The sequence below is a fragment of the Thamnophis elegans genome, chromosome 2 (assembly GCF_009769535.1).
Source record: "Thamnophis elegans isolate rThaEle1 chromosome 2, rThaEle1.pri, whole genome shotgun sequence".
NCBI classification, from domain to species: domain Eukaryota; kingdom Metazoa; phylum Chordata; class Lepidosauria; order Squamata; family Colubridae; genus Thamnophis; species Thamnophis elegans.
The window spans coordinates 21,971,389-21,986,244 of record NC_045542.1 but is presented as its reverse complement, the minus strand read 5'-3'; the positions used below and the strand labels follow the sequence as shown (position 1 = coordinate 21,986,244).

The following is a 14,856-nucleotide window of genomic DNA, read 5'->3' as shown; positions in this document are numbered from 1 at the left end:
TGTCAGTTGCGCGCCTTCCTGGATTGGGATGCTCTGTGCATAGTCACTCATGCCCTTGTCCTTTCTCACCTGGACTACTGTAACGCTCTCTACATGGGGCTGCCCTTGAAGAGCACCCGGAGGCTTCAACTGGTTCAGAATGCGGCTGCGCGGGTTATCATGGGGGCACCTAGGTGCTCCCATGTTACACCCCTTTTAGGTGGCCTGCACTGATTGCCGGTTGTTTTCCAGGTGCGATTCAAGGTACTAATTATGACCTTTAAAGTGCTCCATGGCTTAGGCCCAGGGTACTTGCGAGACCACCTACTGCCACCGGTAGCCTCCCACCGTCCAGTGCGATCCCACAGAGTTGGCCTCCTCAGGGTGCCGTCGGCCAGACAGTATCGGCGAGCGACCCACAGGGGGAGAGCCTTCTCTGTGGGAGCGCTTTCTCTCTGGAATGAGCTGCCCCCGGAGCTTTGCATAATCCCCGACCTCTGGTCCTTCTGACGCGCCCTAAAAAATTGGCTTTTCCAGCAAGCCGGCCTGGCCTGAACAAAACAAAATAAATGATTGATCATTGTTAATTTTAATTGAATTTTTTAAAAAAACGTTATTGTTAATTTTAATTGGGTTTGTTTGGGATACTCTATTTAATTTTTAAAAAAGTTTTGTATTATGTGTTTCTTTTAATGTTGTACGCCGCCCTGAGTCCTTGGGAGAAGGGCGGCATATAAATCTAATAAACCTAAACTTAAACCTAAACCTATTTTCCAAGCTGGCTCATCTCCAAGAAATATGAGATATAACTCCCAACATTCACAGCTACTTGGCCATTTGGCTAGACATCAGAGCTGCTCTTTAGCCCACCTTTAAACCACGATGCCTGGGAGTTAAAACTCCAAGATACCCACAAAGATGAGGAAAGTCTGATCTATATCTAGGGATTGGCCTCTGGTTGGTTTTATCCAAAGCTACATCTGAAACAGTATATTTGTCTCGGTTACCTTGTATACCATTTCCCCAACCAGTACAACCATATGCAAGGGTTTCTGTATTCTGCTATTTCCTTTTGGTTGCTTAAAAAGTGCAATCCCACAATGGCATAAATAGAGCTGAAGTAGCTTTGGTTGGTGGTGTAAACACTTCTGGGGAATGCATTGATTTACTTGCTCCACTTCTCCTTACTTTCTAAACCATCTCAATGCTCTTGTCATATTCTGGATGATAAATAACTTTGCTGTAGTCAAAGCATACTCCTCTCTTTTCAGTACTCAGCGCTGGTCCTTCCCATGTTTGCCGGTATCTACTCATGTTAAGAACAATAAATATTCCCCGAATAAGGACATGGGTGCCTATCAAGAATGGACTCTTACTTTCTTTGCATTAGAATTCTCAAGATCCCACAAAGTGGCGTAAAATGACAACGAATCGTCTCAAAATTGCAGAGCTTAATTATGCCAACTCAGGAGGAAAGGAAACTGGTCTCCAGGTGTTGTCTTTGCTCACCTGGCTGGAGCTTCTGGACTAATGATTAATCCAGAAGACTATGGTTAAGTGACCTTGATTATCTCAAGGGCATTAGTATCTTGATCAATCCCCAAAATCTTTCAATGAATCCCAGAAAGCACTAGACAGAAAACCCTGGGGAAACAAAAGGATAAACGATCTCTTGCTTCCAAGAATATCATCTGGATTATAAAGCCCCCAGTTTTACTTATAGTACATAAACTAGAAGCAGTCACAGATTTATCCAGGAAAGCCTCGAATAGGTTTCGTCCTTTGGTCTGAGTTGAAATTACCATTTCGGCCTTGATCAAATTCTCTCCAAATACCTACAACTAATCTTTTTCAACAGATTTTTAAAATACCAGTTCCCCCTCTGTATACACTTTTTTTGTCCTTGTTTTTATTCTAGATTTCCAAAACTATTCACAGTGGTGAAAGGACAGCCAACTTTCCTACAGCCAACATAGCAATGCTGCCCTCTTGAGTTCATTGCAGTGTAAAAACAAACATGTTTGAATAGGGCACCCTGATTCGCATCATTACGGTATTTAGCTGGCAGTCATACCTGAAGCACTGGTCGTAACTTGCTTTTAAACTTTATATATGTATATTTTAAAATGATTTGCTTTTATCAGGTTTGTCACGTGAGAATTATCCTCTTTCTCCAAGTCGGAGAAATGGAGAAGGACAAATATTGCCTGCTATGAGTAACCTTACTTCCATGTGAAGTAACCCAGACTATCTTCTAGTATAAAAATAGCAATAGCACTTAGACTTATATACCACTTCACAGTGTTTTACAGCCCCACCCCCACCCCCCCATCCCCGTAAATGGTTTACAGAGTCAGCCCCCAACAATCTGTGTCCCCATTTTGCTGACCTCGGAAGGATTTGAATTTGAATTTGAATTGCTTTATTTGTATGCCACCCTTTTCCCTGGGGGGACTCAGGGCGGCTCACAATTCAGGGGGAGGGGGGACAAACAAGTTACAAACATAAAGACAATACATCATTAAAAACGCAACAGTCATACTATTCGAGTGGGGTTGAGGTCTCTAGCCCCAGGCCTGTCGGGACAGCCAGGTTTTAAGGGCTACGCGGAAGGTCTGGAGGATGGTGAGGGTACGAATCTCCACGGGGAGTTCGTTCCAGAGGGTCGGAGCAGCCACCGAGAAGGCTCTCCTCCGGGTAGTTGCCAGCCGACATTGGCCGGCTGATGGAATTCGGAGGAGGCCTAATCTATGGGATTGGAAGGTGGAGTCAAAAATGATCCCTTCATAGGATCTTGGGAGGTTGGTTGCCAACTAAAACATCAAGCTAAGAAACTGGTGTTGGTCTATAAAAACAGAGTCACACAACCAGACTACAATAAGGTTGGAAAGGACTTGAATTCATTAGAAATCTCTGCCTACAGCGTTCCCAACCAATGGCCATCCAGTTTAAATAATATACTCCACTGAAGTAGTGCAGGGTGGGTTGCTGCTGGTTTTACTACTGGCTTCGCTCGTGCATGTGTGCTGTTCAATGTAAATTGTTCTTCGTGCAGTAATAGAACAATTTGCAGTGAACTGCGCATACGCGGTCAGTAAAAACCAAAATAGCGGCGGCCAGCGGTGGCAAGGAAACTGGTTCAGGGGTATAGCAGGCCTGGGTCTCTGCCGGTTCTGTAACCCAGGCCTGAATTCCATTATTGGTTTGGCCGAACTGGGAGCAACCCATCTCTGAGTAGTCTCTGCCAGCTTCTATAGGACTCTCTTGTAGTGCTCCTATCACTAGCAAATGGTTCCTCATGCCTCACCCCAGAAACAATTTTTAACAACTTAGCCCTATAGTCAGCATGACAATCTTCTTGTCTGCCTACATTCTTTCCCAGTTAAATATACCCTTCCAACCTTCCCTCATAGCTTATTCTTTCTAGGATAAGAAATCGCCAGATTGAAGAGGATCCAGTGTTCTAGGTGTGATCAGACTAATGCAGAACAGAGTAGAACAATGAGTTTTCTTGACTCTGTTTCTGTTGATGCAGCCTAGGATTGCTTTATGCATTCTTTGGAGGTGCATCACACTCTGTAGCTTGTGGTCCACGAAGATACCACTTCCTGGGCTTCCTCTCCACACACACACACACACACTGCAGGGTTCGATTTATAGCTATCTGCAGAGGTGGGCTGCTGCAGGTCCACCAGGGTTTGGGTGATCCTCTAGCTAAGGATCTGCTCAGTTCGGTGAATCCCATCCCTGGCTGGCCCTGCCCACCCCACCCCTCCCAGGAGTCTCCACCTGGCCTGTTTGGGATGCCAGGTAAGTACAGGGCCTGCGTGGAGGCTCTGGGAGGGCGAAAAATGGGTCTCCCAGAAATTCTGGAAGGCTGGAAACAGGCCTGTTTCTGGGCTCCAGAGCCCAGGGAGGCAGTTTTCACCCTCTCAGAGGCTCAAGGAAAGCCTCTGGAGCCTGGGGAGGGCAAAAACATCCCCCCTCTACCATGGTGCAGGAGGCTGACTAGGCCACGCCCACTATGGCCACACCGACCCATCAATCAAGCAGAGAAGCCGTTGCTGAAACTTTTGAAGCCCACCCCTGGCAATCTGGATGTTTACCTTCTAAACACATTTTCCCACTTATTAATGGCACCTACTGTATAACCAGCTGTTTATTTCCAATATTATTCTCTCTGTTCCCAAGTTCTTTAACGTTATAGAATAAAGAAAACATCACTTGGGCTTCCAGGCCCTTCAGCCTCCTGCCCAGGACTTCATAGTTCTTTCATACATATTCCCACCTGGATCTGGAGAAAGGGATAATGATTAGTGAGCACAGAGCACGTACCCCAATATAAGATGAAATCAATTAACTGAATTTTCAATGGCACACCTTAACAGGGCTATAACATTTGGAATCGCAGACAGAATTTCAAGTTGAGTTATGTACAAACGACAAACATATAGTTGCCAAAATGTATAAACTTGCTAAAATTTGAAATGGAAGAGGAACAAGTGAAAGAGCGGATGATAAAATGGGCTAAGCATTTTGGTCATAATATATTGTTGGAACAGCTGGAGAACCTGTGGTTGAAAGGATTGAAATGTACATGATTTTAACCCACAAGAGCATTTTTACAAAAGACATTATAAAATGTCATATTCTAGATTCTAGAATGTACCTCAAAGTTGAAAACATGGACAACACTGAGGATCATTTTATCATCTTTGGTGAACTTGTAAAAAAGCCAGAAAATGTTGGGTGCAAATACATATATTGATTACAATCTTAAAGGCAAAGATTTAACTGAAACCATAACTTTGTTTTGTTGGGATTAATGGAGACACAACTAGAAAAAAACTATGGAAGATTATGTTTATATATGAACACTGTTGCAAGACAACTATATGTGCAAAAAATGGAAAAAAATTCTGAAACACCCAGAATGAAGAAATGGTTTGTGACGCAAGTACAGGGATAACAAAATTGTTTGCTTAGAAAAAGATGAATTATTATATTTATATCAGTCTCTGGAAACCCTTATGGGCTTTTTGCTGAAAAAATATATATCAACTGATGTATGGATTTGACGATTAGAAAGAAGGAAACTCTGATGTGACCAAAGAGAGAATAAAATATAAATATACCTAACAATTGCTACTAATGAAGATTGGAAGCCTCTCATTTTTCCTCCTCTTCTTTTAATTTATTTATTTCATTTTCACTTTATTATGTTTCTTTGTATCTCCTATCTTTAACTTAAAATTTGTATTATTTTCACTCTGTGGAAAAATTATAAAGGCAGTACTTGACTTATGACCACAATTGGGCCCACAATTCTGTTGCTAAATAAGACAGTTGTTCAATGAGTTTTGCCCCATTTATGACTTTTGCCAGTTGCTAAATGAATCACTACAGTTGTTAAGTTAGTAACATGGTTTTTAAGTGAATCTGGTTTCCCCACTGACTGCCAGAAGTTAGCAAAAGGTGATCACATGACCCCAGGAAACTGCAACTGTCATAAATACATGCCAGTTGCCAAACATCTGAATTTTGATCATGTGACCATGGGGATGCTGCAATGGTTGTGTGAAAAATGGTCATCTCACTTTTTTCAATGCCATTGTAAATTCGAATGGACATTAACTGACTAGTTAGTCAAGGACTGTTTGTATAGAACAGGTCTCCCAGAAAATAGGATACTTGACAAACTATTTGGCCAACAAATTGTTTCCAATCACTTATTGCATCATTTCCTCCCCTTGGGGACAGGGGCAGAAATCTTTCCCTTTCCAAAGTGTGTTGTCCTCTTCCTCACCTTTATAGCAACTGCTTTTCAACCCGGGGCTCCATCTGAATCTCAAGTCTAATTCAAATTAATCTGTTGTGACTTAACCAGCAATGGGTAATAATAAAATCAGCAACAAAAGAAAAGGAATGGCTTTTAAAAAGAAAATATTGGAAAACATAACCTATGAGAGAAGATAGTTAGTTAGTTTAGTTAGTTTATTAAACTTGTATGCCGCCCTATTCCCAAGGGGACTCAGGGAAGCTAACAAACCAAAATAGGAAAGGGGGGGGGGCAATACAAAGCAAACAAACAAGACAAACAAGATACAAAAAACGGATTAAAAAACTCATCAATAGCCGCAACAATTCGAGTGGGGCTGGGAACTCATCAGCCCCAGGCCTGCTGGAACAGCCAGGTCTTGACGGCTTTGCGGAAAGCCTGAAGGGTGGTGAGAGTCCGAATCTCCACGGGGAGATCGTTCCAGAGGGCCGGAGCAGCCACAGAGAAGGCCCTCCCCTGAGGGGTCGACAGTCGACACTGGCTAATTGATGGAATCCGGAGGAGGCCTAATCTGTGGGATCTAATTGGTCGTAAGGAGGTAATTGGCAGAAGGCGGTCTCAGGTCCGATACCATGTAGGGCTTTAAAAGTAATGACTAGCACCTTGAAGCGCATCTGGAGTCCAATAGGCAGCCAGTGCAGCTTGCGGAGGATAGGTGTAACGTAGGTGTAACGTGGGTGTACCGGGGTGTACCCACAATCGCTCATGCGGCTGCATTCTGGACAAGCTGAAGTCTCCGAATGCTCTTCAAGGGCTGCCCCATGTAGAGCGTGTTACAGTAGAAAAGGTGAGGGCTTCCAAGCATCAAAATAGTTTATAGTTTAATTGATTTGTATGCCGCCCACTCCCGAAGGACTTCAGGCGGCTTACAATAAAACAAGGGAGGGGGGCATGCCACATACTTTGACACACTTAGGAGAAAATCCAGTTTGGTGTAGTGATTATGGCATCAGGCTAGAAACCAGGAGTTGATGATTTCTAGTTTCTAGTCCTGCCTTAGGCAGAAAGCTTTACCAATAGAAGAGAATAAATGTAACTGTGGGGTCCTTGGTGCTCTGAGCTTGTTTGCCTGCAAACATTTCATCACCTACGCCATCAGTGGTGGTTAGCATGGGGTTTGCTTCTTGCATATATGCAAGTACTTTACTCTGCCAGCATTGGAGGGGAAGTGGCTTTCTCCTTGTTAGTTCTTAATTAGGGTATTGTTTTACAGAAAACAAACCTTATGGTTTTGTTTATATTCATATGGTTTCCTTTTATCAAATGCACTTTAGAACTGTATTGCTAACTTAAGATATATCAGTAAAAACACTTCTAGAGGGACACATTTAAACCACATTTGATTGTCATGTAATTTTTTTTACACTGTATATAATTTCTTCCCATGAAAATTTTTCACTTTTGTAATTGTATTCTAAGATAATGTCACTTCAGCACCTCATCTGTTTTCAACAATGAATCCGAGCCTCATGTGGATCCTATAAGTATCCTTAGAAAATTAAGGCAGAGGATACTGTAGTTCAGTATTGTATCTAAATGTTTAAGGAACACTATTAAATGTTTAATACTTGGCTGTCAGTGTCCACATTAGTAAAATACGAAGCCAGCAATGTAAAATAACCAGAATCATACAACAGTATGAAACCACGATTTCTTAGCGAGTTATATAACAAAGTAAAGAGAAAAGACATACACAATCCATATGGCCAGCCAGATTAAATACAAACTCTGTAGATACTTGTTTATTCCTTTCATTTAAAAAATGTAATCAGTATACAAAGGAGGCAAACTATTTTAATCTTTGTACAAAAATAGCACTTTTTAAAAGTGTTTCAGACATCATTACATAGGTAATTGGATTTTTTTAAAAAAAAGCATATACATTATTACAAGATAAAACAAACAGTCTTTTACATAGAATAGACGAAATTATTTTATTGCCAGTGTTACAGGTTGGCTTAAGTGACTGCAGAGCTGTGCTATAAGCACCAGGAAAACAAAAATAGTAATTAAAAAAAACGCATCCACCTTAGATCACTTTTCACTTCCCGGGAACAAATATAGAGGCAACCATGTTACTATGGAAGAGAATTACAAGCTGTTGGAGATGATGTAAAAGTACATGCATTATTTCATGGAATCTGAGCCGAAACTCCCTACTGCCCAACCCCTACCACAAAGCACATGAAAAGCAAGTGCTCATCTTTTTGCCAGTGGATTAGGAAAATTAAATTAATTACTTGACACTTGCGGACCATTTAAACTGGATTGTGACAAGATTTTAATATAGAAAAGTCTGGCTCAAGGCACAAAATGCTACAGAGATCTCTTAAGGCTGATGTCATTGGCTTAACTATATACAATTCCTGTTTATAAAAGGAAAGGCACATTTTTTTCCAAAAAACAGCATTGCAAGTAATTTTAAGAGAATATAAAAATTAACAGGTTTTACCATCTGGAAGAAGGAGGTTCCTTTTATGTACACATTTTATATTAAGGCCAGTTTGTATAAACAGAGGCTCAGTAAAGCTTTTCCAAGACCCAGTTTGCAACTACATGTTTAAACCATCTTCAATTAATAATCTTCTTGGAATTGAGACATATTCACACATGCAGCAAGTGTCCAATTAATGACTACCCTGCCCTCTTTCACTGGACAGTCATTTTCAAAATTCATGAAGCCCTTCCATCTCGATGGGAAAATATTCAATAAGACAACAAACCTTACTCAAAAGAAATAGCCTCCGGAAAGGGATGCTCTTTTTTTCTTTTTCTTTTTAACAACCAAACACAACTCAAGTCCAATAGTGCTGATCATACAAATAACTGAGCTTTGTTCTGAACATACACACACACAGCAAAGGATGGTGTGTGTGTGTGTGTGTGCGTGCGCAGTGCCCTTTGTAAGCAGAGGCCATTTTTTGGAAGCAACAGACATTCTCAGCCCAGCAGAAGACCAAAAATCACGCTACCATTCTGACCAGATCACCAGAACAGTCTCTGCAAACAGTGTTATAAAACGAAACTGAAAAATGAGGGGGAAGTGGCACCAAATGTGGATGCCCCTGCCACTTGTGTGAACAACACTTTAAAAAAAAATCTAAATGATAAGAGTCCAAAGGGAAACAGAAGGTAGGCCAGATCTTTCTGCACCAAAGACTTTCCTACATGGCTACCCATGCGCAGATGGGATTTCTCCAAGGACGCTATTTCAAATAGCATGCATCTCTTATGCATGCAAGCAGGCATAATAAAACACTCGTGGTTACATTAAGACTTCAAAGATCTGAGTTCCTGTCTGCTGAACTAAAACCAAATGATGCAAGCAGACCTCTTTTGCGACAGAAGAAAAATCTAAGTGATGCTATGGTACCGGGGGGGGGGGGGATTCATGTCTCAGGACAATTAAAAAAAAACAACTAGTTAGGAGTTTAAATGGAATGCAAAATTAGAACTTCAACACGGTGCTACTGAAAGTGTCACAGGCTTGCCAAAGAGGCAGCCAAGGTGGTCTCAAGCCAATGATAATTCCCATAGAAAATTTATGATTTTGACTTTTTTTTTTTTAAGTTCCAGGAAAGGCACTTACTGCATGTTTTTCTGTCAATTTTTCTGTCAATTTTTCTGTAATTGCTATTATGTTCAATGATAGTACACATAAGAGCCTATTTCAGTCAATATTATCTATACATGAAAGAAAAAGAGAGAGAAAATGACCTGAGTTAAATATTTCTCTCCTTGGTTGAAAACCAAAGGAGCATTTTTAGGTCGGGGGGGATGAGGGACACATACATAAGGAATTCAATGCTACTATACAATATAATCTTTGTAAAGACCACTTTCCTCAATACTCTGCTAAATATTTGGCATATACCATGCATATATTTACTTTGGATGCTGCAGAAAATACCTTCAATTCTAGCAGAAACACAGAAAAAGCGTATGACAAAAAAAGCAATTGTTGCCAGGTGCTGCAATGAGATAATATTTACACAACTTAGGAGAAATAAATACTGCCATCTATCAAGGGACCTAAAATCCCCAGTATTCCCCAAACAGAATTCTTCCATGCACCCAGCTCATTTTCCAGATTTAGATTATTACAAATAAAAATGCTCACCCTTTCTCCTTATTCCTGCCCTTTGAAATTAAAGAGATTTATAATAGCATCTTCCCTTTCCTTAAGGGTTCACCCTTCACAGATTTATTGAATTTCTATCACTAACTAGGAACCCTCCTTCTGGCTTCCTTAGTTTGTAGCAATAGCTGTAAACTAAATATTGCTCTTTAGAAAACAAACAGGAGCCGAGAAGAGAGAGACTCATAAATCTTCTGTGATGGCCAACCTGAGATACCAGACTCAGAAAGTCTGTCAAGACAAAAAAAAATCATTTACAGATTATAGATGGATTCCTTCTACAAGTCACACTGAACTGAGTGAAAGTAATGTTCAAAATAACAAGAACCGCCCAGTGCATTTTTAAAAAGGATGCCTTTTCCTCAGTTGCGGAAAGGTGTAAATGTGAATAGAGACAGGCTTTTATGCAGACCAGTGTAGCACTTGAGAAAAAGCTAGTGGTCTTTGCTGTAGCAGAAGAAAAACGGTGAGGTCATAACAGCATTCCATTAACACCACATCTGCTAGGAAAACAGATACTTGAGAATGGATGCCATTAACAAGCACGATCTGGCATTATAGGGAAGTTTAAAGAAAAAAAGAATTGGTTCCCACTTTCTGAAAGAATAGTTATCTATCCTGCAATCCTTCATAAGCATATACATGTTGCGTGTATAATAAGTCTGTGGGTGTTTGGGAGGTATAAACAAAAATGTCATGAGATCTGGAGCATTTTTACTTTTTCTTAAAAACGTATTTCTCCTTTCCCAAATTTGAGAATCAAATGACAACTTGGGCATCATAGGTATCATACTGCTCTCCCATCCACCAACCCCAGAAATAACTACCACTAAGGCAATCTTGAAGCAAGAGTTTTAAAATAGCCGGAATAAGCCAGCAGCCTGAGGTATGGGGCAATTCATTTATTGCTGTATACTATATGGGACTAAATTTATCTGGAACATCGAGCTCCCTTCACTATGGCAAATAATACTTGTATCCAATTATTTCAGTAATGGTATTACAGTACTTGGAACCTATCATAGTAAAAGTCATCTTCTATCAGGCTATTACAATCCTTAAGTCTCTGGAACATCCAATTCCAAGACCCTAAAAAAATTCTCTTGCTTCTGAGTTTGCACTGTATAAGGAATACAATCTGCTTTATCTCTGATCTAACAGCAATACCCGGAAGATCACAAATCCCTACTTCTGTGACAAGGAAACTCTTTCTTAATAAAATGCTTGAGTTACATACTTACTGAGTCCTCCTAGTTGTACGTTGCTTTATATTTGTTGTATGTTTCTTATATTACTGGTATAAATCTGCCCTTCCCAATCCAATCCATCAAAACGAATAGAGAAATTGTAGAGAAAAAGGGAAAAGGCTAAACAAGGAGTGATAAAGTTCACCTCACCCAAAATAGATTGAGCAAAATCAGTTCACCAGTGCAAATAATTCACAAGCGCTACAGAAGTCAACAATTTACACCACGGCTTTCTTGTTTTTGATATGCTTTAAGATACTTATGCTTTTTGGTCTTGTTTCCATCCTCTCTCAGCTCAACAAGCAGCATTTGTGAAACAAGAATATTCTTTTTAAAAACTCAAAAACACAAGATCGTGAAAACGCTATCCAACTCCAGGTAAGGGACTCCAAGGATCCACAGATGCAAGCACCTGGACAATTTTGGGGACCATTAATTTTAACTCCAGCGTTTTCCTGAGGAAGGAAAAATGATATTTTCTCTCTGTCCCTGATGAAAATGATGTCGTAATTCAGCTCTGCTAAACCACTGTAACATACATATTATAAATCATATGATTCTGGTACGGCTCCAGATGAAGGCAGAGAGGAGGGTGGTCAACACAATAAAAGGAAAACAGAACAGGACATGGCAAGAGAGGCATCAAAATGTTACCAACACAACACTTTATACTGAAGGCAAAGAAAAATAAAAAATAAACTGGCTTTTATGCTACTGAAAGGAGTGATGTGAGAAATGATGAGAACACTTCAGAGCAAAGCAACGGAAGCAACATGTAAATGGCCAGCTATAATACCCCAGCAACAATTCATGGACCCTTTTGTAAATTTTCTGGGGCATAGAAATTCACCATGCACATGAGCAGCACTGAAGAATGTAAGAGGCAGGAGCTTCATGAAGGCTATGTAACAATTAAATATTTCCCTCAAAACTTTAATAAAAGAAAATCGGTCATGCTAACTGAGGAGCTGCCTTGTTTAAGTAGCAAAGGGAAAAGGACATAGGACTGATCAGCTGAACAATCTGGTAAGGTTCTGAACAATTTGTCTAACTGGTTCACACTAAACACAAAGAGATTTTAAGAACAATGCCGGAACTGTCTGAAGACTTACTGGGGTGGAGGTGAGTGTCACAAGGCCCCATTCCTTAACAGAGATTCTGCAAATACTCAAGCATCACTCCCCATCACTTTTTAAAAAAAATATCTTGTTAAGCACTGGCCTTCTTCACTTATTTCTTTGGTATTTGAACTTCCACTTTAGTTCCCTTTGTTCCAATTTCCTCATAATAATTGTTCTCATGTGTAACCTCGTAAAGGGAGCAAGCTGGCTAGCAAGCACTAAATTGCTAAAAAAAGAAGTTACAAATAGAAGATACAAAAGCCAATTCATAATTTATTCTCAATGGAGGGCCCAGCAACTGAGCCAAATATTGGATCATTTGTCAATTTGGAAAGAACTGGGCAAATCCCTTAGTGTTTCACAGCAATGCAATATCTCAAGCTAAAAGAACCCAAACTTACATTTCCCCCCCTTTAACTACATGGCCATAGCATTTGTCAAGATCTTAAACAAAGCACAACAGAGTCCAATACCATAGTTCCAACTTGCACTGTAGTAAAATGGCTTGAGTTGAGCCATAACACATATAAAGACCTCTCCACCACACCCTTAAGTTTCCTGGTGTTCTTAGAGTGGATCTCCTGGATCGTATGCATGCACAAATACTTTTAAACAAAGAGGATTCACTGCTTTACACTAGGAACTGAAAAGAATTCCCCTTGGGCTAAAAGTTGAATTCATGCATTTGGAAGGCAAAGGAACGTAAATTGTGTCACGTTTTCATTTTTCCTAGGCTCATTTTCCCTTGAAAGTTCAGAACACACAGTGGGTCATGGACCCTACAACTTTGGGTAGAAAAAAAGATGACGGGGACTTAAATAGACACTCCTTTCTCCATATATAGAAAAAAAAAGGAAATTAGCAAGTAACTTTTTAAAAAAAGGTACAGGTAGGTATGAGAGTCTAATCAAGTAGGGGAAGAGAACATGGAGGGGGGAGGGAGAGAAGGAAGACAAATCTAAAAGTTAACCATAAGAAAAGCTGAATTTCATATTTTTATAGTTACAATTAAAATGCAATATAGCATCTGAACATAAGCCTGAGCGCCGTTTAACAGCTCAATAAATTCCAAGTTAAGGCATTTGAACTACAACCAAAGACTTTGGTTGCAGCACTTTTTAATCTCTTTCATTCAAAAGAACATATTTTATAATTTTATATAATTACAATAATAACAATAATAATATAGATTTTTTTTCTGCTAAAAAGTATTTCAATGATCATATACATTTAGAACCAAGGCATGATGGCATTGGGGTACTTAATAAAGGTGAAGAGACCTAATGGGGAAGGGAAGAAAAAGCAAAAATAAAAATTAATCAATCAGTCCTGGACCATCCCCATTTCCCAAGTATTCACTCTAGGCATCACCAGGCTGACCTATACAGCAAGCAGACCTTATTCTGCACACAATATTCCTGGGAGACAGAAATAGTATCTGAAAGCTGGATGTGGCAGCTGAGTCCCCAACTTCTGTCACACTTCTGTAATGAAAGGCATCTCTTGGATCTTGAGAATCCACACATTTATACAAGATCAGGCAGATTCTCAGAATCCATTGCCACTGATGTTGATCGACTGGAGATCAGCTACTTGCATGACATTGATGCCACTGCTTGCAAGGCGTGCGATGCCTTCTGGGCAGATGGCTTCCATGGCCACCATATTGGTTGCAATGAGGGTCGAAGGGGTTGCCCCACCGGTGCCCTCGCCAGAAGCATTCGCATCAATGGCGACTGCGGAGACGTCCATAGCCACATTGTTAGGTGCGCCTGCCTTCTTGTTTTGGTGGGTCTTGATGTGCTTAGAAAGATGATCGCTCCTCATGAAGCGCTTGGGACACTCGGGACAGGCAAATTTTTTCTCTCCTGAAGGAAGAAAACAATCATGAAGTTGTTCACTCATTTCATTCTTAAAACATAGCAGTTCAGTGTCTTCCCATCAACCGTGTCCTGTTTTTAGACAATCAGCAAAAAGTGTATCAAGCCAGCCAGAATTGGTTGTCATTCATGCTCGTCACCTCCAGTCTAGGTTACTGAAATGGGCATATGCAGGACCCTAACTTAGTAGGAAATACTTACAAAGGGTAAACCTAATGACAGCTATTCTAGCTCTATTTCTTTCTCAGAGCTGTACAAAGCTTATTATTTTTAGATCCTTATTTATATCAAGAGTAGCTTTTATCTATGCAAGCCACTTTTTAAGTTCTCTGGGGTGATCTACATAAAATAGTAATAATAATGCCCAATGTGGGAGCCTATTTTGTTGTGGTTTCTTTTTGAAGAGTAGATTTCCTCAGACATCAGTCTTATGCCATCCAAATATACCAGTCATATGCCTATAATCACTTGATTTTCCCCATTCTATGAAGGTATTTCAGCTTTCTTACATTCAACAAATATTAGCCATCCAAATAAGTTTGTACAAAGCAGGCCTCTAAAAACGAGACATTTTAAATGTCATGTCCTTGCATAGTTTATTTTATTTATTTAGCCATTAAATTTGTATGTTGCCCATCCCATGGCAAAGTGG

At 40.2% G+C, this 14,856-nt stretch overlaps 1 protein-coding gene across 6 annotated transcripts in view; it reads right to left on the bottom strand.

Moving 5' to 3' along the window:
* Positions 1-7,533: 7,533 nt before the first annotated feature.
* SP1 (Sp1 transcription factor) overlaps positions 7,534-14,856 on the bottom strand; it is a 35,621-nt gene continuing 28,298 nt past the window's right edge. For all 6 annotated transcript variants that reach the window (XM_032211649.1, XM_032211647.1, XM_032211650.1 and 3 more), the window contains exon 6: positions 7,534-14,192. In XM_032211649.1, coding sequence (XP_032067540.1) covers positions 13,873-14,192 — 320 coding nt within the window. In that variant the 3' untranslated portion in view covers positions 7,534-13,872. The remainder of the gene's footprint in view (positions 14,193-14,856) is intronic.